Source organism: Mesoplodon densirostris, chromosome 7 (assembly GCF_025265405.1).
Source record: "Mesoplodon densirostris isolate mMesDen1 chromosome 7, mMesDen1 primary haplotype, whole genome shotgun sequence".
Classification (NCBI taxonomy): domain Eukaryota; kingdom Metazoa; phylum Chordata; class Mammalia; order Artiodactyla; family Ziphiidae; genus Mesoplodon; species Mesoplodon densirostris.
The window spans coordinates 63,177,325-63,204,497 of NC_082667.1; the positions used below are offsets into that span (position 1 = coordinate 63,177,325).

Sequence of the window (27,173 nt, forward strand, 5' to 3'; positions counted from 1 at the left end):
GGATATGCTAAGAGGTTCACATTTGAACCTAAAAGCATCTGGGATCTTTTTTTTTTTTTTTTTTTTTTTGCGGTACGCGGGCCACTCACTGTTGTGTCTGGTCCCGTTGCGGAGCACAGGCTCCGGACGCACAGGCCCAGCGGCCATGGCTCACAGGCCCAGCCGCTCCGCGGCATGTGGGATCTTCCCGGGCCGGGGCACAAACCCGTGTCCCCTGCATCAGCAGGCAGGCTCTCAACCACTGCGCCACCAGGGAAGCCCCAATCTGGGATCTATTAAAGGATTTAAGCAAGGAAACAAAATGGTCAGATCTGTGTTTATGTGAAGGATTGATTGGTGGAAGAGATAGAATTACCCCCGAGTAATCTTTCAGAGACCAAGGCAGGTAGGAAGAGTTGTAATCAAGACACATTTTGGGGGCTTCCCTGGTGGCGCAGTGGTTGAGAGTCTGCCTGCCGATGCAGGGTGTGCGGGTTCGTGCCCTGGTCCAGGAGGATCCCACATGCCGCGGAGCGGCTGGGCCCGTGAGCCATGGCCGCTGAGCCTGCGTGTCTGGAGCCTGTGCTCCGCAACGGGGGAGGCCACAGCAGTAAAAAAAAAAAAAAAAGACACATTTTGGAGATCAAATGAAATGGCTTGGTGACCCATGCACTAAGCTCTAAGCGTCATAATAGGGATGGAGGAACAGTTCATGTGGACAGAAGAGAAGTGGGATCCTAGTACTTGTCTCCAATAAAAGGTTAAAAACTCCCTGTGTCCTGGGATTATCTGTGGAACAGGTCTCCATCCATGGTAGAATAAAATTAATGTGTTTTTCTTTATGATTGTTCATTCCACTGAGCTTGTTGGTTTAATTCACTGACTGTTACACTTCTCTTTAGAGAGCATCTTTCCTAGAAAATCTCATCCTCCTGTCTCCCCTAAACTGTTCTTAGTTTTGATGGAGATGTTCAGGATGGCAAAGATGCTTAGAATGCCCGGTGAATTCATAATTATTTCCAACACATCTTAATGGTTTTTTTTCTTCGAAAGCCAGTGAAACACATTGTAGCAGCCGGAGCCACCACACAATGCCCAAGCTTCTAAGGGTGCTGTCATTCCCAAATGGTATTTCTTCTTAAGAGAAGAACAAATTTTCATCTCCAGTTCCTTTTTTTTTCTATTAAGGATTGATGGATCTATAAAATGTCTTTTCAGAGTAGATTATTTTACCTTCAAATTAAATACTAAAGCCTTTTCTGTAGCCCTTTAATTTTTGAAATTTGCTGTCTTTGTTTTCACTGAGGACAGTCTTTGACAAGACATGCTCCCTGGGAAAATAGGAGTATGAAAAAAATCATGTGTGAATCTAGAAGAATTTATTAGGGCAGCATGTTGAGAAAGAAGAAGAAGTCTCAGCAAGATTCTGATATGCAAAATTCTTGTGCTTATTGCACCAAGATTTGGAATTCACCTCCTGTTTTCCATGTCTCCTTTTAAAGTATACATGTTCCTAAGGTGCTGAATTAAGCATTTTTAGTCAACAGCCCTCACCATTTCTGACCTCCTAGTCTCTCCACATCTTCCTCTCAAACACAATTGCACATGCCACCAAATCCTATCTCCTTCATCACACTTCTGACACAGTTTCCTTCCTCCAGAACTTGATCGTCTCCTCTTGCCTACCAACTGATGTCTGAGATCAGGGAACTGCAGCATATCAGGGCTGGGAAAGGCTTTACATTTTCCAGCCACTCCGTTCCTCTCTAAAGCAGAGACACCAGCTGAACAGACAGGGAATTTGCCTCCTTCAGAGACAAACAGACTATGGACTGTGATAGAGGAGAATATTCTAAGTCTTCCTATGTCTTCCCCTTGTTGGCCCTGGTTCTAAACCTTGGAACCATTAAGAACAAGTTTAGGCCCTCTTCTATGTGACCCCACTTCAAATATGTGCTGACAAGAATCTCATCTTTCTTGAATCTTTTCCTGAAAGCTTAACAGTTCCTTATCATTCCTCATGTAATCCTGACCCCCTCCCATGGTGGTCGCTCTTCTCACCATCCTCCAGGTGATTACATATCTCTAAAATGGAGATGCCCAGAACAGAATTCAGGTTTCGGATGTGTTGTGGCTGGTGTATAACCTCCCTCCCTAAACTGTGTCTCTATTGATGCAGCCTAAAGCAAAATTAGTTTCTGGTAGCTATATCACATTTTGATCCAAAACAAGATAAAACCATAAAGCCTTTTGCTCTCACGCGTGTTAGGTTGCATCTACTTCAGAGGTTGCACTATTGACTTTTTAGGCACTGAAATAATTGATCTTGATAGATACATATTGTTAGGCTTTAGCCATCTCACCTACCTGTCAGGATTTTTATGGATCTTGATTCTGGAGTCCAGTGTACTTATTATGCCTACTGTGTCATGCTCAAATTCTGTCTTCTTCTAAGTTATTGATAAAGTCACAGAACTGGATAATACCCAAGTTGTTGAATCATAGTCAGCACCTTTACGTATGGTTGTCCAACTGGATATGAATTTCCCATGTTCTACTGTCATCTGGCCTAAATTTATCCAGATCATCTATGAGGAGGAGATCAGGAGAGAGCTTACCAGATGCTGGGCCGAGGTCCACATTTATTGCACCTACAAGAGTGCCATGATACGTGAGTCAAAGAACCCGAATCAAAAAAGAAAGTGATGTTAGTCTATTATCACCTGCTTTTAATGAACCCATGAAGACTCAATGATGTTTTTAGGGCCTTCAGAACAATACTTTTATTTATTATTTTTTTATTATTTTTTTGTGTGTGGTACGTGGGCCTCTCACTGTTGTGGCCTCTCCCGTTGCGGAGCAGAGGCTCCAGACGCGCAGGCTCAGCGGCCATGGCTCACGGGCCCAGCTGCTCCGCGGCATGTGGGATCTTCCCGGACCAGGGCACGAACCACATGTCCCCTGCATCGGCAGGCGGCCTCTCAACCACTGCGCCACCAGGGAAGCCTGGAACAATACTTTTAAAATAATTAATCCTGATACCATTTCTGAGATGAGCAGCAAACTTACTTTCCCAGGAAAAGGACACAGCCCTCTACTCTTGGGTCTGTGGTCTTCCTCTTTGCCTGGTAAGGCCCTGACCACAGCCTGTGGTGAAGCGCTGCCTGTCATCCTAGGCGGTCAGTTCCTATGGGGCACAAGCCAGTCGCCAAGCTTTCCCTTTTCCGTCTAGTGCTAAGAAAAGCTGAGCACTGAGAAAGCCGTCGGTGAGACATGGTTGGCTGAGTATGTCACAGAAGAGCGTGTCTGCCAAGGGCACCACTTCTTCCCTGGCTGTGTTGGGTAGCGTTTTGAAATATGAAATGCTCAAATCTCAGCAGGGTAAAACCAGCCGTTCTGTCATTCAAGACCAGCCAAAGCCACTTCTTCTTTACAGGAAGGCAAAGGAGTTGCTCAGATTGAGCTGTTATCATTCCTATTACCATTAAGTTCTTCTTTGTAGTTTTTGTTGTTGTTGTTGTTTGTTTGTTTGTTTTTGCTGCACTGCACGGTTTGTGGAATCTTAGTTCCCCGACCAGGGATTGAACCCCAGGCCCTCAGCAGTGAGAGCACGGAGCCCTAACCATTGGACCGCTAGGAAATTCCCTCTTCTTTGTGTTATTATTATCATCAGTGCTATCTGCCTTTGCCATTCTAGGATACAGCCGCCGGCTTCTTGTGTAGTAGAGTCGTGTGGGAGCTCTCCAGCCCCTAGGTCCTACTCTTAGAAGCCTCTGAGGGGCAGCCCCAGTCATGTGGGGAGGTCAGGAACCATGCACGATGTCCCCTCCACAGGTGGAACCAGTCCTCTGAGTCCTCACCAGTGCACCAGTCCAGACTGGGAATCCCAGACTCAGTCATGTTGCAGGGCATGAAGCATGAAGATATGTAAGCAAGCAGGGAGGCTTCCTTCCAGCTTGAGCAGCTGTGAGCCATATAGCATCATATGATATGAGCATATCATAGCAGCCATCCTGACTCATGGACTCACTTCTCCTTTTGTCTTCATGCTTCTGCCGGAGTTACATGAGAGGGGTGATGGTATTTTGGAATAGGGTAGCAGCATAGAGATGGAGAAAATTGGACAGGCTCTAGATATTTTTGAAGGGAAAAATAACATGACTTGCAGATGTGGGAGGGTAAGAGAAGAGGAGGAATGTAAATTTGATGACTGCCAGATTCGGGGAGCTTCTGGGAAGATGTGTTTACCAAACTGAGATGAAAAAGACAGGTAGGAAGTCTGGGGGCAGGAGAAGGAAATCAGCTCCATTTTTGAAATACTAAGATTGAGATGCCTATTAGACAATTAACTAGACATCTAAAGAAAGCACTTGGGTATATGAGTTTATAATGCAGGGAAGAGGCTGGGATGAAGATATAAATGTTGGAGTTGTCCATACATACGTGGCATTTTAAGCCAGGGAATTGGGTAAGATCAGATAAGATAGTGATGTGAATGTTTTTGGTCAGCCGTAAAGTGCTTTACATGTATGGGATCTTATTCTCCTGTCCATTCCTAGCTGAGCATATCATTAGTCAGAGTAATACTTTCTAATGTAGGGCCAGTCCTATGGAATTAGATCTAGAATCATTTGAGGGAGTGATTCAGAAAAGGAAAAGGAGTGACCTGATGGCAGTCCTCTCGCAGTCCCCTGTGAGGGCTGAGGGGTCCACTCGTGCCCCAGCACCAGCTCAGAGAGTGCCATCCTCCAGGAACTCTTCCAGTGCCATTAATCATGTTAATATCTATAAATAAAGTGCAATCAACAGTTGCTTTAACAGTGCATGCTAATTATTGGTAGGATCTGTCACTGAAAAGAGGTGTTTTTGCCAATTTTGTTATGTCTGGGGCAAGCATCAGGAATACAGTTGGAGTTTCTGGGAAAACGGAATGACCAAATCGTTACCAGCTCCCATGTTACAGGTGGGCCAGGTTTGGGCCATCAGTGTAATTGTTACAGTGAGAATTAATGACACTTAAGGGAAATGCTGCAACTGGGATTTCCTCTCCACTTGATAAATAATGATTTCTTGCTGCTTTATCTTGCAAGGGTTTTTGTTTTTATAAGAGACTCTGTGAGAACAGGATTTCTCAGTGAGTCAGTAGTGCTGGGGAACATCAGGGTGGGTGGTGACTAAATGTCCCAAAGCTTGGTGGCTTCCTGGAAATTTGACCCAAAGTCTCGAAGAAGCTAGGCTACTGGGGCTGCAGCAGATGTCCAAGAACCCTTGCACCTCCTCTTCATTTGTGCATCAATTCAAGAAATACTGACTAAGCTACTCCTAAGTGTCAGCCACTAGGAGAGAGAGAGACAGAGAGAGAGAGACAGAGAGAGAGACAGAGACAGAGAGAGAGACAGAGACAGAGAGAGACAGAGAGACAGAGAGAGACAGAGAGAGAGAGAGAGAGAGAGAGAGAGAGAGAGAGATGGATAAATGGGACTTCCCCTGGAAGAGTACAGAGGCCAGTGAGAGTGAGAAACATGTAATCAATTGTAGTAATAATAGCCACCTGACATTTACTGCAGATGCAGGTTTTCTCATTTAATCTTTTTAACAGCCCTAGGCTTTAGATTTTTTTTTTTTTTTTTTTTTTTGCGGTACGCGGGCCTCTCACTGTTGTGGCCTCTCCCGTTGTGGAGCACAGGCTCCGGACGCGCAGGCTCAGCGGCCATGGCTCACGGGCCCAGCCGCTCCGCGGCATGTGGGATCTTCCCGGACCGGGGCACGAACCCGTGTCCCCTGCATCGGCAGGCGGACTCTCAACCACTGCGCCACAAGGGAAGCCCTAGGCTTTAGATATTAATTCTAGTTTCCAAATGAGGACACTGAGAGCAGAGAACTGAGAAACTGAGAAATTATGTAGCTTATCTAAGGTTGCATTAATAATAGGGAGGCACTAAGACTTGAACTCAGCTTCATTCTGTTGTACTGTATGTCCAGGTTTCAGGGCTTTTAAATAACAAGTCCTCTTTATGTTTTATACGCCCAGCCTCAATGCCCACTCTTCCAAGTACATACTTTCAACTGTTTATTTCAAAGTATACCTCTATATTTTTTCAATGATCTATTTTATTTAGTTTTAGTTTTAGATTTCTATTTAATTTTATTGTGGAAGTTGAAGATTTAGCTCATAAATGCACTGCACAAACACACACACTCTCTCCTCCTCCATCTTCTCAAAATAGTAATATCATAAATTTGTAGAGATAGTTATTCATATCTATATCATTATTGCATAAACTTAGTTTATAGCTGAACTGTGTAGTGTGATTACATTCTTTGTTCCCCCAGGAGTTGGTCATTTGTATCTCTAGCCTGACTCTTCCCCGTGATCTCCATACTCATATCTAATTGGCTACCTGACATCCCCATTGGATTGTACATATAACGTATGCAGAACTGAGCTCTTGATCTCTCCCATAGCCCAGTGCCTTCTCCCTCACCATTTAGAAATGAGGGTTAATGGCAGTTCCACCTTTTCGTTAACTCAGGCCAAATATACTGGAATCATCCTTGACTACTCTCTTTCTATCATTTAATCTATTCGAAAATCCTGTTGTTTCATCTTTAAAATTTGATGACCTCTCACCACTGCTTTCTCTGGACCAAGCCACATCACCTCTCACAAGGTTCGTTGCAGTTATCTCCTAACTGATGGCCCTGCTGCTACCCTTGTCCCCTCAGACTATTCTCAACACAGGAGCCTGAGTGATCCAGTTAGTCACATTGTGCTGCTTTACTGCTTCAGTCCTTTTAATGACTTCCATTCCCACTCAGAGCATAAGCCAGAATTCTTTTGGTAACCTGAATGATCTGGTCCCGCACAACCTCTATGACCTGACCATTGTTACTCTCTGCCTTTCTCACTATCTCCCTTCCCTTCCGCAGACATAGCAGGTACATTCCCACCTCAGGGCATCTGCACTTGCTCCTTGGTCTGCGTGGAATCTCCTCCAGTTAGCTGCATACTGGCTTTCTCACCTTGTTTCTCCAGGTCCTCACTCAAAAAGGCACTCTCTTGTGAAGCCTCCCCCACTTAACATTTTATTTAACTCCTCAACACTATTTAATCCCTCTTCTCGACTTTTTTCTTCTCTGTATTTTATTATACATGTGTTATTATATGTGTATTTGTGTGTATGTGTATATGTGTATATATACGTGTGTGTGTATATAATTTATTTTGCTCATTATCAAGCTTCACACATAAGAAATGTGACTCACAATGGCAAATGACTTTTGCCTGTGGTTTTCTGATGGATTCCCAGCACCCCGAAGAGTACCTGGCAAATAATTGCATTCCATCAATGTTTGTTGAATGAAGAACCTACAAATGAATTATCCTGGTTTTACTTGCTGTGTGTGGGTGTGTATGTTCATGTGCCTATCAGTAACTTGTCCCAAACTCTGTCAGATGTTTAAGTCTCTTAATAAATACATCAGATTTTATTTCCTTCTGTAGAGAACAGCCTTTAAGGGCATAGAGCAGGGAGTGGGTGGAGAGGCAAATGAAGAGAATCGGTACATAAGACAAATGTCCATACATGCATGAGTCAGTTTCTGAGCTCTCTATACAACTACATGGGTTTATTTGCCCTGCACAAATACTACACTAGTCCAGTAGCATTCTAGTTAAGTTTTCCTATCCAGTAGAGTACGATCTCCCAATTTGTTCTTCTTCAAGAGAATCTTGACTGCTCTAGGCACTTTGCATGTCCAAATTAAATTTAAAATCAGTTTGTCAAATTGTAATCTGATTGGAATTACATTTAGCCTGTAGATCAGTTTGGAGAATATCTGTATAATATTGCGTTCTTCCAATCTGTGAACATGGTATATCTCTTCATTTATTTAGACCTTCCTTAACTTTACTCAATAATGCTTTATCTTTTTTCTATAAAGAAATAGTGGACATTTTGGGGTAAATTTATTCCAAGGTTTTGATGTTTTCTGATGCTATTTTTTTTTCTTTTTTTCTTTTTTTTTTTTTTGTAGTACGCGGGCCTCTCACTGTTGTGGCCTCTCCCATTGCGGAGCACAGGCTCCGGACGCACAGGCTCAGCGGCCATGGCTCACGGGCCTAGCCGCTCCGCGGCATGTGGGATCTTCCCAGACTGGGGCACGAACCCCTGTTCCCTGCATCGGCAGGCGGACTCTCAACCGCTGCGCCACCAGGGAAGCCCTGATACTATTTTAAGTGAGGGTTTTTTTCTGTTGTTTTTTAACCTGTTTTTTCTGGTATATAAAAATGAAATCTATTTTTTTTACTTATATCCATCAATCTACCAATCATCAAGAAACATGCTTATTAATTCTAATAATTTATCTGTAGGTTTTTAAATTTTCTTTTCTTTTTCTTTCTTTTCTTTTTTTTTTTTTTTTTTTGCCACGCCACACGGCTTGTGAGATCTTAGTTCCCCGGCCAGGGATTGAACCCAGGCCATTGACAGTGAAAGTGCAGAGTCCTAACCACTGGACCTCCAGGGAATTCCCCAGGTTTTTAAAAATTTCTTTACACAGAGCATCATCTAACAATAAATGACAGAATGAATTCTTCATGTCAAAACTTTATACCTTTTATTTCTTTTTCATACCTTACTTCCCTAGCTAGGACCTCAAGTACAGTGTAGAATAGAAGTAGTAATGTGTCTTATTTCTTATGTTAACTGGGAAGCTTTTCACATTTCACCAGTACGTACACCAATGCTGCAGCCTTGTTTTTAGAGGCCCTCCATCAGGTAAGCAAATTCCTCTTCCATATCTGGTTTGTTAAATACTCTTATCATAAATAGACGCTTGATTTTTATCATATTTTTCTATATAATATTGTATCATATTTTTTAGATAATTATATGACTTTTCCTCTTCATTATGTTACTATGGACAATTATATTTTTAAAACTTCATATGTTAAATTAACCTTATGAACTTGAGATAAAACATATGTGAGTAATATATTTTCATGTTTTTCTACATTCAGTTTTCTAATATTTTGTTCAGTTTTTAAAAAATCTCACTTCATGAGTGAAATTGGTCAGTAATTTTGCCTTTCTTGTAATGGCTACCTCCAATTTTGGTACCCAAAATATGATATCTTCAAAAAATAAATTGGGGTGTATTCCCTCTTTTTCTCTTCTCTAAAAGTGTTTGCATAATATTGGCTGTATTTGTTCCATAAAACTTTAATAGAATTCACCAGTGAACCCAACTGAGCCAGAAATTTTCTTTATGGTGAGGTGTTTAATTACAGATTCAATTTTTTTAATGAGCCATAGAAATTTGGAGTCTTTAATTCTTCTTATATAGATTTTATGTTTTGTTTTTTGAAAAACGTGTACATTGTGTCTAATTTTTAACATCTGTGGGCATAAAGTTGCTTATAAAATCTTTTTATTCTCTTTTTAATGTTTTTAGTAAAGATCCATAGTTGTGTTGCATTTCAACAATGACATGGTTATTTTTGCCTTTTCTCTCTTGCCCCCTCTTTTTTATCTGTTTTAACAAAGGTTAGCAGTTTTTTTTTTTTTTTTTTTTTTTTTTTCGCGGTATGTGGGCCTCCCAGCGCTGTGGCCTCCCCCATTGCGGAGCACAGGCTCCGGGCGTGCAGGCTCAGTGGCCATGGCCCACGGGCCCAGCCGCTCTGTGGCATGTGGGATCCTCCCGGACCGGGACACGAACCCGTGCTCCCCGCATCGGCAGGCGGACTCCCAACCACTGCGCCACTAGGGAAGCCCAACAGGTTAGCAGTTTTTATTTAGCCTTTCCAAAGCTAACTTTTGGCTTCGTTGATTTTCTTTAATATATTTGTTTTCTATTTCATTAATTTCTGCTCTTAAATTTATTATTTCCTTCCTTCTACTTACTTTGGGTTTAATTTGTTGTTCTTTTTCCAAGTTCTTTAGATAGATGCTTTGATCCCTGTTAATCAGCCTTATTTTGTTCCATGTTATGTGTTTAAAACTAAAAGCTTTTTCCCTTAATCTGATTTTTAAGGATTTGTTTGGGTCCTGTGTGTTTCTCTTTTACTCTCATACTGCTACCACACTCACAGCACTTCTGAAACCAAACATGTTGGGGTTATTCCTATACCAAGCAATTCTGCGAGACCAGCTGGGTGTCCTGCAATTCTGACACTATCTACCTTATTAAGGACTCAGTCCCATGACACTGCCCCTGGCTTCAGATACCAATCACAAGTAGCAGGTCCCCAGGTTACCCACAATTTCTGTCCAACTTGGCTACAGATCAGAGGTTCCCATGACCTCCTCCTTGGATTCGATTATTTGCCAGAACAGCTCACAGAACTCAGGGAAACATTTACTTGCTTTACCAGTCTATTAAAAGATGTGATAAAGGGTACAGATGAACAGAGATACGTAGGGTGAGGTCTGGGAGGGTACTGAGCACAGGAGCTTCTGTCTCCATGGAGTTGTGGGTATGTCACCTTCCTGGTATATGGATGTGTTCACCAACCTGGAAGCTCTTTGGAGCCAATACTTTTGATATTTTATGGGGGCTTTCTCATGTAGGCATGGTCAATTATTAACTTCATTTCCAGCCCTCTCCCATCTCTGGAGAATGGGGGCTGGTGCTGAAAATTTCAAGCTTCTAATCATGGCTTGGTCTTTTTGGTGACCAGTTCCCATCCAGAAGCCATCAAGGAGCACCCTGTCAGTTGCCTCACTGGAACAAAAGATACTCCTGGTACTCTTATCACTTAGGAATTTACAAGGGTGTCAGGAACCCTGTGTCAGGAAAAAGGAAGAAAACCAAATATATATATTTCTTATTATAAATCACAATATCACAGCATTCCACATATTTTGAAACGTATAATCTTTATTATCATCCAGTTCAATATATTTCTAATTTTCATTGTGATTTTTATTTGGAACAATGGTTTATTTGGAAGTGTATTTCTTAGTTGCCAAACATATAGAAACCCTCTAGTTATCTTTTTTTTTTTTTTTTTTTTTTTTTTTTGCAGTACTCAGGCCCCTCACTGTTGTGGCCTCTCCCGTTGTGGAGCACAGGCTCCGGACGCGCAGGCTCAGTGGCCATGGCTCACGGGCCCAGCCGCTCTGCGGCATGTGGGCTCTTCCCAGACCGGGGCACGAACCCGTGTCCGCTGCATTGTCAGGCAGACTCTCAACCACTGTGCCACCAAGGAAGCCCTAGTTATCTTTTTATTACAGAGTTCTAGCTTAATTGTATTATGGTCAGCTCTCATCCTATCTAACATCTCTGCCATGCCCTGCAGTTAACTAACCTCCTTCCGGATGTCTTCTATGACATCAACTGTTGACCTCTGTGTGAGAATGTGTGATGGTTAGGTACACAAGTACCCTTTCCCCTTTTCAGTATAGGAAAATGTGTGTGAAAAGGCAAGCTGAAATAAGGGCATGGTGTATGTATAGGAAAGGATTGACTCAGCAAGCTTGGGGTGCCTAAACCCTACCCTGCACATTCCAAAGAAAGGACTAGTCCTTGACTGAAAGATAACTTCTAAGCCCTTAGAATATCCTGACTTATAGGAGTTCTTTGTATAACAGACCTTGGACCACACACCAAATATTTTTTGCTAATGGTGTGATTTATGATGGACACTTGTTTTTGTTCACCTAGGGCTCTGGGCTATGCTGAGCCCCCTCTGATGAAGGGAGTAAAGACTGACCAGCTAAGGTTAGTCATGTGGGTACTCCGTACCACGCACAGTAAGAACCTTGGGCATCAAGGTTTAGGTGAGCTTCCCTGGTTGGTGATACTTTGTGTATGTTGTCACACATCACTGCTGGGAGAACTAAGTGCTATCTGTGTGACTCCACTGGAAAAGGGCAATTGGAAACTCATGCCTGGTTTCTCCTGGACTCCACCCTATGTAATTTCTTTTCTTTGCTGATTTAAATCTGTGTCTTTTTATTGTAATAAACCGTAACTATGAGTAGAACAGCTTTTTTGGGTCCTGTGCGTCCTTCTCATGAATCATCAGACCTGAGGGTGGTCTTGAGGACCCCCCAGTACAGTAGTACTTAGAAAATATTGAGGAGACTGGGGTATCAAAAGTCTGTTGATAATGATTCTCTTTGCCTAACTTTTGTAACCTAATATAAAACCAAAGTTCGATAATTTTGGCGATGTTAATATCATGCAAGTAGTACTAAAGAATAATTCTTCAGAATGTCCAGTTATATATATCAGATGAAAATATGAGATTGCCTCCACTGCCTCATGAGGCTCCTCACAAAATGATGAGCTGTAAAAGACTTTTGCTTTGACCCTTCATAAATAAAGACAATTAGGGACGTCCTAGAAAACCAACATCATGAAAGAGAAGGTCCAAAGTAAACAAACAGATCAACTGATCACTGGAGAAAAAGAGATTAAAGCAAGAGAAAAAAAATTCCAATTAACATCAGTCACTGAGGACCAAGCAAAATCAGTGAAAACAAGATATCAGTACCTTTTGGGGAAATTTCAGAAGGTACAAGTACAAAGTAAAAGTACAAAGAGACAATCTTAAAACCTCCTTGAGGGAAAAAAATCTACAAAAGAAGCATCAAACACCCTAGCTGGGACATGAAGTACTAGAATATATTGTGACAAAATAAAAGGTTCTAAGGTAAAATAATTTTAACCTAAATTCTGTGCCCAGCTAACTTTCTTTTAAGAATTAGAGCGCAGGGACTTCCCTGGTGGCAAGAATCTGCCTGCCAATGCAGGGGACATGGATTCGAGCCCTGGTCCAGGAAGATCCCACATGCCACGGAGCAACTAAGCCTGTGCACCACAACTACTGAGCCTGCACTCTAGGGCCCGTGAGCCACAACTACTGAGCTCACATGCCACAACTACTGAAGCCCACATGCCTAGAGCCCGTGCTCTGCAACAAGAGAAGCCACCGCAATGAGAAGCCTGCGCGCCGCAACGAAGAGTAGCCCCTGCTCGCCACAACTAGAGGAAGCCTGCGTGCAGCAACAAAGACCGAACGCAGCCAAAAATAAATAAATAAATTTATTTTTTAAAAAAAAGAATTAGAGCATAATAAAGATTACTTTAACTACCTGTGAACCCTCCCTGGAAAAACAGTACTCAAGGACATACACAAGGAAAATGAAAAATGTATCTAAGAGTGGGGGATGATATGGGTTTTATGAAACTGCAGTGAGCAGAGAAATAAATATTTTGACCATAGTTTAAATGTTTGCTAATAATTTGGCTGTGAAACAGTAGAATAGGAAGAAACCATATTTTAAAGGACAAAATCATAATAAATTCCAAGAGGAAGAAGATTTGGATACAAAATTAACAAGCTTGATTTAATAGACATTAGAAATATGTCCCCTACAAATAGAGCATAGGCATTATTTTCAGACATATTTGAGCACAAATGAATGGGATAGGATAGGATAATTTTTTCAGCGGTTAAAACCATCAAGACATATTCTGTGAATTCAGGACAGTAAAACTAGAAGACAAAAATACAGTCCTCTGTAAAATGTCTTTTCAGAATTTTTTAACCCCCATTAATTTACATGCAATAAAATTGACAAATTTTAAGTGTACAAGTTTTGTCACATGTATATAGTCATGTAACCACTACCATTCGGTTCAAAATAATCTTTAATATCCCTTATGATTTTTTCTTTGATCTATAGGTAATTTAGAAGAGTATTGTTTAATTTTCAAATATTTGGAGATTTTCCAGATATCTATGACTGAATTCTACTTTAATTTTATTATCGTTAAAGAACATACTTTGTATGATTTCATTCATTTTGGATTTAATGATAATTTTTTAATGACCCAGAATATGATTTATCTTGCTGAATGTTTAGTATATATTCGAAAAGAATGTGCATTTGCTATTGTTTGATGGAGTATTAATAGGTTTAGTAAATATCAATTAGGTCAGGTTGGTCAATAATACTGTTCAAGTCTTTTATATCCTTACTTCTTTTCTGCTTCCTTGTTCAATGAATTACTGATGGACAGTGTTGGAATCTCTTAACTCCACTTGTGGGTTTGCCTATTTCTCCTCTTAATTCCATCAGATTTGTTTAATATATTTTGAAGTTCTGTTATTAGAAACATATGCATTTAAGATTATGCCCTCTTGATGATTTTAGCCTTTGTCAATGAAATATTCCCTTCCTCCCTGGTAATATTCCTTGCTCTGAAATCTTCTTGATATTAATATATCCACTCCAGCCTTGTTTACATGGCCTAATTTTTTCCTCCTTTAAACCTATCTTTGTCGTGATATATTTTTTAGTTAATTTATTTATTTGGTTGCACCGGGTCTTAGTTGCAGCAGGCAGGCTCCTTAGTCGCGGCTCACCAGCTCCTTAGTTGGGCACGTGGGCTCCTTAGTTGCGGCGGACGGGCTCCTTAGTTGCAGCTCCTGGACTCCTTAGTTGTGGTGTGCGAACTCTTAGTTGTGGCATGCATGTGGGCTCTAGTTCCTGGACCAAGGATTGAACCTAGGCCCCCTGCACTGAAAGCGTGGAGTCTTAACCACTGCACCACCAGGGAAGTCCCCTGTCATGATATTTTAAGTGGATTTCCTGTTGACAGCATATGTAGTTGGGTCTTGCTTTATGATCCTATCAGAAAATGTATGTCCTTTCAATTGAAGTTATCAGGTATATACATTTAAAGTAATTATCAATATGGTAGTGTTTAAATCTGTCTTTTCTATTTGTTCCACCTGTACTTTCTTTCTTTTTTTCTTCTTTATTTCCTGCCTTTTCTTGAATTGAGTATTTTTATGGTTACAGTTTATCTCCAGTAATGGCTTATTACATGTACTTATTGGTTCTTTAGGTGGCTACTCTATGGTTTAAAATATACATCTTTACATTATTCTATCTAATATTTATTATTTCCTTTCTTTTGCTTATTTTGCTTTTAATTTGTTTTTATTTGCTGGTTTCTTGAAGTGGAAGCGGTGGTCAGTGAATTGACACTTTCCTCCTTGTGTAATATAAGCATTTTAGTGGTATAAATTTCCCTCTGAGTACTGCTTTAACTGTATCCACAAATTTTTGTTGTTTTTTCATTTCAGTTTAGTTCGAAATACTTTCTAATTTCTCTTTTGATTTCCCTTTTGATCCATGGGTTATTTAGAAGTTACTTAGTTCCCAAATATTTAGAGATTTCACAGATATCTTTTCGTTATTGATTTCTAATTCATTTCCATTGCAACCAGAAAATATAGTTTGAATCTTCTCATATTTAATTGAGACTTGTTTTGTGGCCCATAATATGGTCTGTCTTGTTCCGTGTTCTGGGTACACTTGAAAAGAATGTGTATTCTATTGCTGTTTGGTAGGGTGTTTCTTTAATGCCCCTAATTAGGCCAAGTTAGTTGATAGTATTGTTCAAGTATTCAAATCTCTGACTACAACTTGTTTATCCTCACAATTCTATCAGTTTTTGCTTCATGTATTCTGGCAGTATGCTATAAAGTACATAAATATTTAGAATTGTTATGTGCTTTTGATGAATTGACCCCTTTATCATAGTGAAATGACCCATTTTGTCCCTGGTAATATTCATTGCTCTTACCTATACTTTGTGTGATATTAATTTAACCACTGCAGATTTCTTTTTATTAGTGTTACTGTAGCATATCTTTTTTATTCTTTTACTTTTAATATACTTATATCTTTGTATTTAAATTAAATGTCTTGTAGAGAGCATAATATTGGGTCTTGCTATTTTATTGAATTAATCTTTGCTTTTATTTTGATGCTTAGATTTTTTATATTTAATGTAATTATTGGAATAGTTGAGTTTAAGTTTACCAACTTAGTATTTGTTTTCTATTTCTGTCATATTTGTCTCTTCTGGTCTTATTCCCTTTTCAGTTTTTTCTGCCTTCTTTTGGATTAACTTAATTTTTTAAATTTTATTTATTTATTTTTGGCTGTGTTGGGTCTTCGCTGCTGTGTGGGGTCTTTCTCTAGTTGCGGCAAGTGGGGGCTACTCTTCGTTGCAGTACGTGGGCTTCTCATTGTGGAGCACGGGCTCTAGGCACGCGGGCTTCAGTAGTTGCGGCACGCGGGCTCAGTAGTTGTGGCTCACGGGCTCTAGAGCACAGGCTCAGTAGTTGTGGCGCACGGGCCTAGTTGCTCCGCGGCATGTGGGATCTTCCCAGACCAGGGATTGAACCCATGTCCCCTGCATTGGCAGGCGGATTCTCAACCACTGCGCCACCAGGGAAGCCCCTTAACTTAATATTTTTAAAGATGTATCTTATCTCTTTTGTTGGCTTATTAACTATAAATCCTTGTATTATTTTAGTCATTTCTTTTGGGCTTATAGTATACGTCTTTAATATACACAGCCTAACTTAAAGTGATATTATTACTACTTATAGTATATACAGTACAAGAACCTTACAACAATTCTAGTTTCATATCTTTCCAGTGAATAACCCCAATAAAATTAAAATTTCTCTTTCTCAATATTGATTTTTTCAGTCCCAGGGAAGACTCTAAATCTCCCTGCTTGGGTTACATACTCATCCCTGAACAGACAGTAGTGGACAGGGGCATGAATATTTTGGTCAGTCTGAATTCCTGCAGCAGCCCTTCTAGAACTTCATGGAATTAGGAAGGACTTCACCAGAAGAACCCAAGAACAGGAATGCAAAAGTGTGCTAGTTAGACAAAAACTAGAGCTATCGTAGACCACTACAGGCAAACATACCACAGAAAGAGTTTACAGATTGGCAGGTAGAGAATTCACACACACACACTTGCTATAAATTCCCTATATATATATATATCTTGCCAACAATACAGAACTTGGCTACAAAAAGCAGGAGCAAATGAAGCATTTCTTTGTATGACATTTTCCTTCCGCTTGTACTCCCCAGGGCACCTCTGCATATCTGATTTCTGTCAAGCTGGAAAAGAAGCCAAACACTCCACGACTCTTTCGTATTTGACTTTTATCAGCATTCTGGAAAAATTTTTACTAACAGTATAAGCACCTCTGTATAAGACAGAGTTTTCAACCTTGGCACTATTGACATTTTGGACCAGATAATTCATTGTAGTGAGGGGCTTCCCTGTACATTGTAAGATGGTTAGCAGCATCCCTGGACTCTACCTACGAGATGTCAGTAACACAACTGCCTCCCCAGTTGTGACAATTATAAATAATGCCAAATGTGCCCTAGGGGAGCAAAACTGCTCCCGGTTGAGAACCACTGAATTCAGGAATGTTTATAAACATCAAGACCTACAGATTCTTAACCCCAAATCAGCATCAGCTGATGGGGAGAAGCAGAGTTAGCATTAGGTGCCATCAACTTCTGTTCCGTATCCCAGCAAGCCCATCACTTCTCAGGGGACCACATCTGTTGTTCACCACGGCAAAAACAGCTCTCAGCACCTGGACGAGAGCAATGTTCAGCAACCACAACCACAACAAATGTTAGAAGAATAAGTGAATAAATGAATGGATGGATGGATGAAAAGGAAAATGTGCATGATTATCCACAGTGTTACTCTGGGGAAAGGAGTAACTTAGGTGATATGTACATAAGACAAGGACATATTTTACGATTATACTTAAAAACTTTTGTATTTGAATTTTATCATTTTTTACCTTCATAATTTAGATAATTTTAAATGATTTATTTTTAAAACACTTGGAAATCAAACCAAGCATTTTCCCCTTAAGAAACCTTTCTTTAATTTGCTCAGGGTTTTTTTTTTTTTTTTAAGTACGAAAGTGGACTTTTGCCCTAGTTCATATTCTGAATATATGACCAAATCTGAAGCTCAATTTTTTTTCCTTTTAACTCGTGAGCAAACAGCAATATAATATAAATATTTATGAATGAAGTTTACGTTGGGGAAAAATGTACTTAGGACAAAAGTAGCTTGACACATTACATTCAGTTATGTGCCTTGGTCTTGAGGGCAGGGACTGCATCGTTACATCTTGAGCCCTACAGAGCTTGTGCAGTGTGGGCCCTCAGAAAATGTATGCCAAAAAAATGATGATGAAGCTTCTTAGGCATGGTTTTGGTTGCTCCTGTTTTACTTTGTAAAACCAAGATTATTGGGGCAGGATGAGAGGAGAGGGGGCTTGAACCAGGCGCAGTGAAAAGTCCTCTGAGAAGAACATGTGTCTGGGCCTTTCTGCTTAAAGCAGACAGGAAAGGTCCAAGGGCAAAGGAATAGGCCAGGGAGTATAGAGGGGGAAAGATAATTTATGGGGACAGCTGTCCCTCCTCTTTCTCCTCCGCCATCAGCAGGAAGCTGGGTCAGATCCTTCAATAACAGCAGACCCTCCTCCTGCAGTTGGGAAGCCGGGAGCACAAAGCAGTCCAGTACCTGCCCCGTGTGACACCTCCACCCCAGGGGGAAAGGCCCCGCTACCTGGGTCTCTTGATATTAGGGCTCCAGGAACCAGAAGAGCCTGGCATGCTTGCGAGGAGAGGTCATCTATTTACATGAAGCAGGGAGAGCTCAAGGATACAGAGCGATCCATCTGCCTTAGCGACTAAACAGACTCCCTTCGCCTCATCCTCCTGCAGAAGCGGTCAAGGAGGGAGGTTGGGCGAGGTGACCTTACAGAGCTGAATGTGTGCTTCTAAAAATAGTAGCATCCTTGGAGAATCAAGGAGGGGAGGGGAGGCTTTGGATGTTGAGGGCAAAAACCGGACTCCCCAGAGCATTGTCAGTATAAAACTGTATTAATTAGACACAGACACCCAGCTCGATAACCTCAGGTATCACAGAAATTGAAACTAAATGAACTGGCTTTTTTTTTTTTTTTTCCTTTCTGGTTATACTTTCCCTGGGCTAAAAAGGAGAAAGAGAATTGTGTCTTCTGACCTATTTGAATGACTGCACACTGCCCCAGGAGATGTTTTCCCCAGCAGAGGGAAATGGGGCTTCTTAGAGACACATCGAGAGAAGGCAAGAGCTGCAGCAAAGTGGGGGCCAGGGGGGTCAGCCGTCGGGGGCCTGCGGGGTCTGGGTCCCCACCTATCTCTACCTGCCTGGAGACTGCGCAGGGGCTGGGCAGGGGTCCAGGTGTGTCCAGGGCTGTCACGGGCTGCCACTCTCAGGCTGCTGCAGGGTCTTCGTTGAGAGCCCTGTAGGGACTAGGTGTTTGCAGGGTCCAGCGGAGCCACGTGCTGGTCTGCACAAGCTGCATGTGACCAGGTTGCTTGCAGTGCTCTGGTGGGTGGAGGGGTGTGTGTGTGCGTGCACGTGCGCGTGCTGGGATGGGGAGTGTTTGCAGGAGTGGACGGAGGTATTGCAGCAAACTTGGGGTGGGGGGGTCTCTGTAGGGAGGTGTGTGGAGCTAGAGGGGAAGAATGCATATAGACGGTGACTGGAGGACTTTGCGGGCTATGTGAGGCCTGTGGGTAAAACTGTGGGGGAAGCTATGTAGGAAATGGGGGTTGGGAATCTCCATGGGGCTGTACGGAGACCTGTCTGAGAGAGTGCACAAGGCTATGGGTGGGCTGTGTGCAGAGCCTGTCTGGGCTGCCAGTGGGGCAGCCCAGCACTGTGGGGCACCTCTTTGTGTAGCTTTGTCCTGGGGGCTCTGTGTGGATATGATGGGGATATGAGTGGAGCCACACAGGGGGCTCCGTAGGGGATAGTTAAGGCTTTGGGGGCTTCTGCTCTGGGGGCTGCTGTGGGCCGCGGGACCTGTGTGATGCTGTGCAGGGCTGCAGGTAGCTGGATAGAGGGGCAGAACCCTGGATGGTCTCCACAGCTCTGCCATTTAAAGATGAGTGTGCTTCCTTAGGGAGGGTGCTCCCGAAGCACAGGCGTTGATTCTCCTTCATCTGATTGATTACGTGAAGGGAAGGAGCAGTGCGGTCCCTTGCAGTGCTGCCTGCCCCTGCTTCTGTGTGCGCCAGGCTGAAGACACTTTCTAATGCTTCAGTTTGTGCTCTCTCAACAGGACAACGTGGATCTTGGAGAGCTGATGTTTTCCCTCTGCTATCTTCCCACGGCTGGCAGGCTGACCATTACCATTATAAAAGCAAGGAATTTAAAGGCAATGGACATAACAGGAGCATCAGGTGGGACAAGCGCAAATGCACATTTCTTCCTACATTCTTATGTAGCACTTTATGAAGCTTCCAGTAGAGTAATAAAGTGCGTGGACTTTGGAACCAAACTGCCTAAGTCTAATCCTAGTCCTAGACCTGTGTGACCTTGGGCAAGTCACTTAACCTCTCTGGGCTTTAGATTCCCCATCTGTAAAAATGAGGGCAATAATAGTATCTGGCTGTTTCAGTTGTTACAGGATTAAGTGAGTTAATACATATGACACCTAAGAACGGTGCCTGGCACACACTAAATGCTCCTCAGTGTTAGCTCTCATTATTATCACCATTGTTCTCTCTTAGGTCTTCTCCTTCACAGAATTGTGGACTGGACCTACAGTTTGCACATGTTGATATAGCTTATCTAATTGGGTCTTTCCTCACAAACAAGCAATCATCATCACCTCAGGCTTTTAGAAGATTGATATCCAATATCCTTATATAAAAGGTCCTTCAGTGAACTATGCAGTTTGGTTTTTCCAGTGAATCAAACATGTAGCCTTAAATTCTAAATCCTAACAGAAAATACCCTGATATGCAGTTCCTTTTATACAAGTTCAGAAGCCACCTCTTCAGGGGCTCCCAAAATGTGGTCGCAAAACACCCAGTTCACTGGATTTTGGTCACTGAAATCAAAAGATGCAATATATTTTGCTTCCTGGATGCCAGTGTTTTATTTAAGCAGAAAAAAAGATATGGCCTCTTCTGGCCCTCTAAGTCCCCCCAGACAGTGTATGGGTGTCAGAGCAACACATGGTTAGGCAGGTGAAGCAAGAAGGACTCCCCACTGAGCGGAATAGTGAGGTGAAACCAGGAAAGTTCCACCTGAAGCAGAGTCCAGCCTTGCCCCCTGTCACCCCATCCCAGCATGGCACCACAAGCAAGCCTGTGTCCTTTCTCTCCCTGCTGAGCTGCTTCTCCCTTTGCAACCCGACTGCAGGCAACTCTAGGGCTTCAGGCCCCTGCACTGGAGGAAACCCACCCCCACCCCAAGTCTTCCCAGTCCTCTAGGAATTTAGATCCTCCCTTTCCTAAAGACCTAGTTTTTAGAAAAAGATTCCCCGAGGTGGCTCCAAGTCAGGTCCTGCAGCCTGTTTCCCCATGCTTTAGAAATGGCTTTGCATTTCCCTTCCTGTGACAGCCAAGCAGGTCCCGAATCCTAATCTAATTCAGTAACATGTTTTCACACTATTTTTAAATTCCACTCATTTTGAGGGGAGAGAATCCTGTGCTTTTTCCTGAATGAATGACTTAATTATCCCAACTCCAGTCCCTGCCCAGACATCGTGTTAATTAAAATCCTCAAACTCCAGTCCACAGGCCCGTAAAGGGGTTCTGCACACCATGGTCCTTGAAAGTCTGCCGTGACGCAACTGCTGGCCTAAATCTGCACGTATCCTCACTGTACCTCTGCTTCTCATGGTCCGTACAGATCCCTACGTGAAAGTCTCACTGATGTGTGATGGCAGACGATTGAAGAAGAGGAAAACGTCCACCAAAAGGAACACTCTGAATCCTGTTTACAACGAAGCCATAGTCTTTGACGTCCCTCCTGAGAATATTGACCAAATCTACTTGTCCATAGCAGTCATGGACTACGACCGGTGAGAGGCCTAGAGCTGTTTCTCATTGCAAGTCCACTGTGCCCAGGGTTGGGGGACGGGGGGTGCCAGCTGTGGATTCTTAGCTGGTGTCTTAGTGCAGCCACAGGAAAAGAGTCAGGTGAGCAGCACACGGAGAGCTGATTGACAAGGAGTCACCATTTTACAAGCAATGCGGTAGAGTCAGATTACCAAAGTGCCTCTAAGCTCTCCCATTTCTTTTTTTTTTTTTTTTTTGCGGTACGCGGGCCTCTCACTGTTGTGGCCTCTCCCGTTGCGGAGCACAGGCTCCGGATGCGCAGGCTCAGCGGCCATGGCTCACGAGCCCAGCCACTCCGTGGCATGTGGGATCTTCCCGGACCGGGGCACGAACCCTCGTCCCCTGCATCGGCAGGCGGACTCCCAACCACTGCGCCACCAGGGAAGCCCTCCCATTTCTTCTTTCTTTCTCCTCCTCCATTCTCCTCCCTCCTCTACTTCTTCCCCTCTCCATCCCTGTACACCCCTCAGAATCTCAGCTTAGAGAACTGTGACCCCACAGATCTTAATCTTCTCTCAGGCAACCCTACCTGGCCTTTATCAGAAAGATTCTACTCAAAACAGCAGAATGATTACTTTAGCCAGACCATCAACATTTCTAAATACATAATTTTGTTCTTTTTTTTTTCTTCTCCCAATGTGTTTAATGAAGATCGTTTCTATCCACTTAAGTCTGAAAGCAAACACAGAAATGTTCTCTTGAAAATGCTAGAATCAGTATGGATGACAGGGTACATTAAAATGTATAAGATGCTCGACTTTCTAATTAATACAGCACAGAAGAGATATTTATAGCCTGCATTGTAGCCAATTGTGTATTTAAAGGACAGATTTGAAAAACAGTCATTTTAATATGCAGAGGAAGTACCAACAGGGAATTATACATGTTAAACCAGTCATTAGACTGAAATGCAAAGTCTGTTTTTAATTGGAAACCTCCCACATGGTCTGGGCACAATTATAAAAAAAAAAAAAATCTGACTTCTAATATCTTACAGTATTATTTGCAGCTGAAAATTTTCCCACAGACCCCTGAAATGTCAGTAAGGCAGCCTCAATGCCCTGAACACTCTTTCCAGAGATGCCTGGGTGAAGCATAATCGTCTTGCCACCCAGGGAGCACGTGGGTTGGCTCAGCTGCCCATGGGTGTGATAGCTCACGCTGGGCAGTAGACCTCATCTTGTCTCCTCTGGACGACACACAACACAAATAGTGTCGGGCCACAGGAGGGGACATTGCCCACCAGCCGTGGAAGGCTGGGCCAGTATTTTTCAAGCTATTGCCAAGTTTCCCGCATCGACAAATCTGATTATGTGAGCTCTGCTTCAATTTAATTCTCAGTAAACTCATGAATCTGGCCTGGAAAAATCCATGGCAGAATTCATGGGGCTTCTGCATGCAACTGATTTTAATGAGCATAGAATCCAGTATCCTTCACACTGCTTCCCCACCCTTGTCTCCCCCTTGCTCCCTGTACACAAATAGGAGAAAAATCCCTCATCCTTGTAGGAAGGGAAAAGAAAGAGAAGAAGTCTGTGAATTTGGATCCCAGAGAGTTAAAGGATGGGCCATGTCTTTCTGGATATATGCAAAGGACTTCTAACCAAAAACCGTTAAGGAAAAAAGAAATGGTCCAAGGCAGAGATCTACCCAGGGATGTTTCAGAAATACTAGCTAAGTATTAAAGGAGCTAAGTATTTCTGCAGTAGGGAACTCAAGTTGGGTCAAAGAAGCAAAGCTGGGCTTGCAAGGAAGGAGGGAAGAACACAAAAAGACAACATGTTCTCTAAAGAGAGGGGTTGCAAGATGACCCAGGAGCCTCCTCCACTCTGCCCCCTTTGTGAGCTCAAGGCTACAGCTGACAGACTCAGAGCTTCTCGCTTACCCGTACTTGGTTCCCTCTTGCAGGAATGAAGCAGCCATTAGTGCAAGAAACTCCTTTCAGATGGCCCCCTTTTCATTACATGGATTTGGAGGCCTGAGGTCAACCTTGTTCCAGAACCAGAGGTGACATCCTTTGCATGCAGCAGGGAGTTCTTCCAACACAGGTTCTTGGTAACAAGCTAAGCCATGCCAGTGTTCCAAGAGCTGAGCTGTGTGAGGGCCAGATTCTGGTCTTCCTCTCTGTGCCCCGAGTGAAATATTGTAACCCGAGTCCTAGTGGCTATTAAGCTTGGCCTGTAGTTTTAAATTAGGGAATGAAAAGGACCACCCCTTCCCTAATTCCTCTGTCAGTTTAACTGAGTAGTTGCTGCTCTTACATACCAAAATTTAAGGAAAAAACTATTGTGCACCATTTTCACAGTGTAGGTCACAATGAGATCATCGGCGTGTGTCAAGTAGGCAACGAAGCTGAGAGGCTGGGCAGAGACCACTGGAGTGAAATGTTGTCATATCCGCGCAAGCCCATTGCACACTGGCATTCCCTGGTGGAGGTAAGACCCTACTCCCACGTGCTCCTCTTTGCAGAAGAATAAATGCTTTACTGTTGAAATGCAGGAGCCACTAAAAATGTGAGTGTACCAGGGTCTATGGTCATCGATGTGTTTCCCTGGTTGCATTTCCTGGGACCACTTGTTGGGAATTGCATTCAATCTGAGATTGAGTCTGTGCTCCCTGCCAGTCTGGTAGGTTTTGAACATTGATCAGGGATCATCTGTTACTTTGATTGTTTTCAAAAAAGATCAAGATTCTCTTATTTCATGTTACGGCTTTGGGTTGACATTTGGAGGACATCTGCAGGAACTGAGTGAGTGTGGAGGTCCAGGTCATCATAGAGTGACTTACAGCTAGCATCAGAAAAAACTTGAGACCGGGAGAGAGGAAGCATGGATTCTGAGACTGGCTATAGCATGAACCTGTGATCCTGGGCAAACTGGTTAGTATCAACTGTATATGATAAAACCCCCCAAGTCAACAAACCACAAAATAACAAGTGAAATGGAAATTTATTTCTCTCTTACATAAAAAAGGTCCAGAGGAAGGTTGTCTAGGAAGGTTGTCTAGGCTGTTAAAGTGGCTCTGTGTCTGACAGAGATCTAAACTTCTGTCTTTCTGCTTCCCTGTCCCAGTGTGAGGTGGTTTTTTTTTGTTTTTTTTTTTTTTTTGAGGTCACCTCATTGAGCAACATGGCTGCTAAGCTCCAACCATCACATATCTTCCAGGCCATAGAAAGGTGAAGACAAGAGCCAAAAGCACACACATCCCTTTTTAAAGGATTTTCCTTGATGTCTTATGCAACACTGCTACTTCCATTTAAATTAGTCATAGAACTTAGTCATACAGACATGTATGGTTGCAAGGGAGGGTAGGAAGTGTATTCTTTTTGTCGGTGGCAATGTGCCCAACTGAAAAAGCAGGATTCTCGTTGCAAGGTAGAAGAAGAGAGTGGATACTTGGAGGCAGTGGACCATGGTTCTGCCTCCCACCCTCATTCATTCACTCACTCCCCCATCCTTTCCTTCTCATTTATTCTTCCCCCATTCATCCTTACTCAGTGACTCACCCTCTTTTTTATTTACTAACTCATTCTCTCAGAAATAAATCGCATTCACTAAGCGACATTTCTGTGGGTCAAATGCCATATTAGATAGAGAAAATATAGATGTAAGAAACCTTTCCTTCCCTTGAAGAGCTTATAGACCATAAGAGAGAGGATGGCATGTAAACTAATCATTGAAGTGCACAGTCATAAGCATTATCATCTACATCAAGTGCTACAGGGGCACCAAGGAAGCAAGTGTCATGCTTGGATGAGCTTGTCCATGAAGGATTAGTCCCTCCTGCTCTTGGGAAGCGAAGAGAACTGAGCCCCTGGGAATAGGGACACCAGAGAGCGTGGGTTCCAGGCAGAGAGCTTCCTCTTACTCTCCAGGGCAGGCAGCTCTGTTCCCTGCAAAGCCATCCTGAGAGGCCAAGACCAGAGCCTCACCCAGTGTGGATTCTGCTGCCCTGGCCAGTCAGGAGAGTCTAAGTAAACATGCAGGGCAGCCATAGAGAGGCAGGAGGGCCCCGGGGGATGAAGGGACAGTCTTTCTTTGTTGGAGATCCTGCCGGAGGGGAGGAACAGGACAGGGTCTGTGGACTGATTCTAAGCTTCAGGACCTCTGGGTGGTATACTCAAGGGGAGACTAGGGCCCTCCTAATTTGCAGGTCCTTGAGGACACCTCTGTCCTTGGGCCGTAGAAGTGAAGACTGTTTCCTGGGCTCAAACTTAATCCCTACGGGAGACCATAGAACCTGTGAACCACTTCACAGTGGGGGGGACTGGTGCTAGTAGCTACAGTGCACATCACTTCTTCAGTTCCTGGTGGAATTCTCAGAGGAGTCTATCTGTGGACTGCCAGAACCTGTCACTAGCAGGGGCAGTTAGAGCACTTGTGATAGGCTTTTTGCGCCCTTACAGAGTCACTGCCGACTTTCATTCTTATTTGTAACCTGAAGTGTCAAAGACTGGCAGGGCTCTGTGCCTCTGGGACACAGGAAATGGGAAAGGAGTGAGGATCAGGGGTGTGGCGTGGGGCTGAGACAGGAGCCCTGATTGTGTGCACAAGCACTTCTGTCTCAGTGAACTTGCCAGGGAGTGACTGTGGATGGGGCTGTGAACATGGGGCCCCGAGCACGGCGCGTGCACCTTACAGGAGGGAACGTGTGGAAATCGGGCCTGGGAGGCTGCCCTCACTGCCCAGGAGGAAGCACCCTATGACTGGCTGCCCGGGAGCCATGCCTTAAACCCTGAGCACTTGGCTTACTGCAAATCTGTGTTGGACAGTTTTGTGAGAGATACATGTTTTTAGAGTTAAACCACTGAAACTTGGGGGTCATTTGTTACAGCAGCTAGAATTACTTCGGCGAATTCAGTGGTCTTTTCTCAATGGTTGCAGCAGAACTATGGAAATGAAATGTCCCTTATATGAAAGGCAAACCAAGGGAGGCTTTTCCTGCCCTGTTGCTTCATGTGTCTTTGAAGTACATGCCTGGGACTTCGGATCCATCCTGAGAGGAGAAGCAATACTTTCCCTTTTAAGAATAAACATGTTATGAGCGGAATTGGGGCAGTGGTACCGGATGGGATGAAAAGCAGTGTCAGAGGGGTGACCGTGCTTTGCTGACAGCTGTCAGGATGGAGGAGGCCGTGGGCAGAGTGGTTTTGACGTAGATGGACCTAGATTCAAATCCCTGTGCTGCCACTCAGTTGCTTGCTTTTCCCTTGCTGAAACTCAGTTTTCTCCTCTGTAAAGTGGCTGTAATAGCGCCTGTCCCACAAGGGTGATTGTGAGGATTAAACAATCTAATGTATGTGAAACACCATGGCTGGCACCCAGTAAATGCTCAGTAAAATTCCCAGTTATGACCATTACTATGTATGTCCCACATTCTGAGGGATTGCTGTGTGTCCTCGTGGGACTGTCGCACAAAG

General features: G+C 43.2%; 1 protein-coding gene across 9 annotated transcripts in view; it reads left to right on the forward strand.

Moving 5' to 3' along the window:
* The window catches only part of LOC132493189 (synaptotagmin-9), a 391,713-nt gene that overhangs the window by 119,036 nt on the left and 245,504 nt on the right, over window positions 1–27,173 (forward strand). For all 9 annotated transcript variants that reach the window (XM_060103488.1, XM_060103490.1, XM_060103489.1 and 6 more), the window contains exons 4-6: window positions 19,966–20,086; window positions 21,546–21,717; window positions 24,060–24,189. In XM_060103488.1, the coding sequence (XP_059959471.1) occupies window positions 19,966–20,086; window positions 21,546–21,717; window positions 24,060–24,189 (423 nt within the window). The remainder of the gene's footprint in view (window positions 1–19,965; window positions 20,087–21,545; window positions 21,718–24,059; window positions 24,190–27,173) is intronic.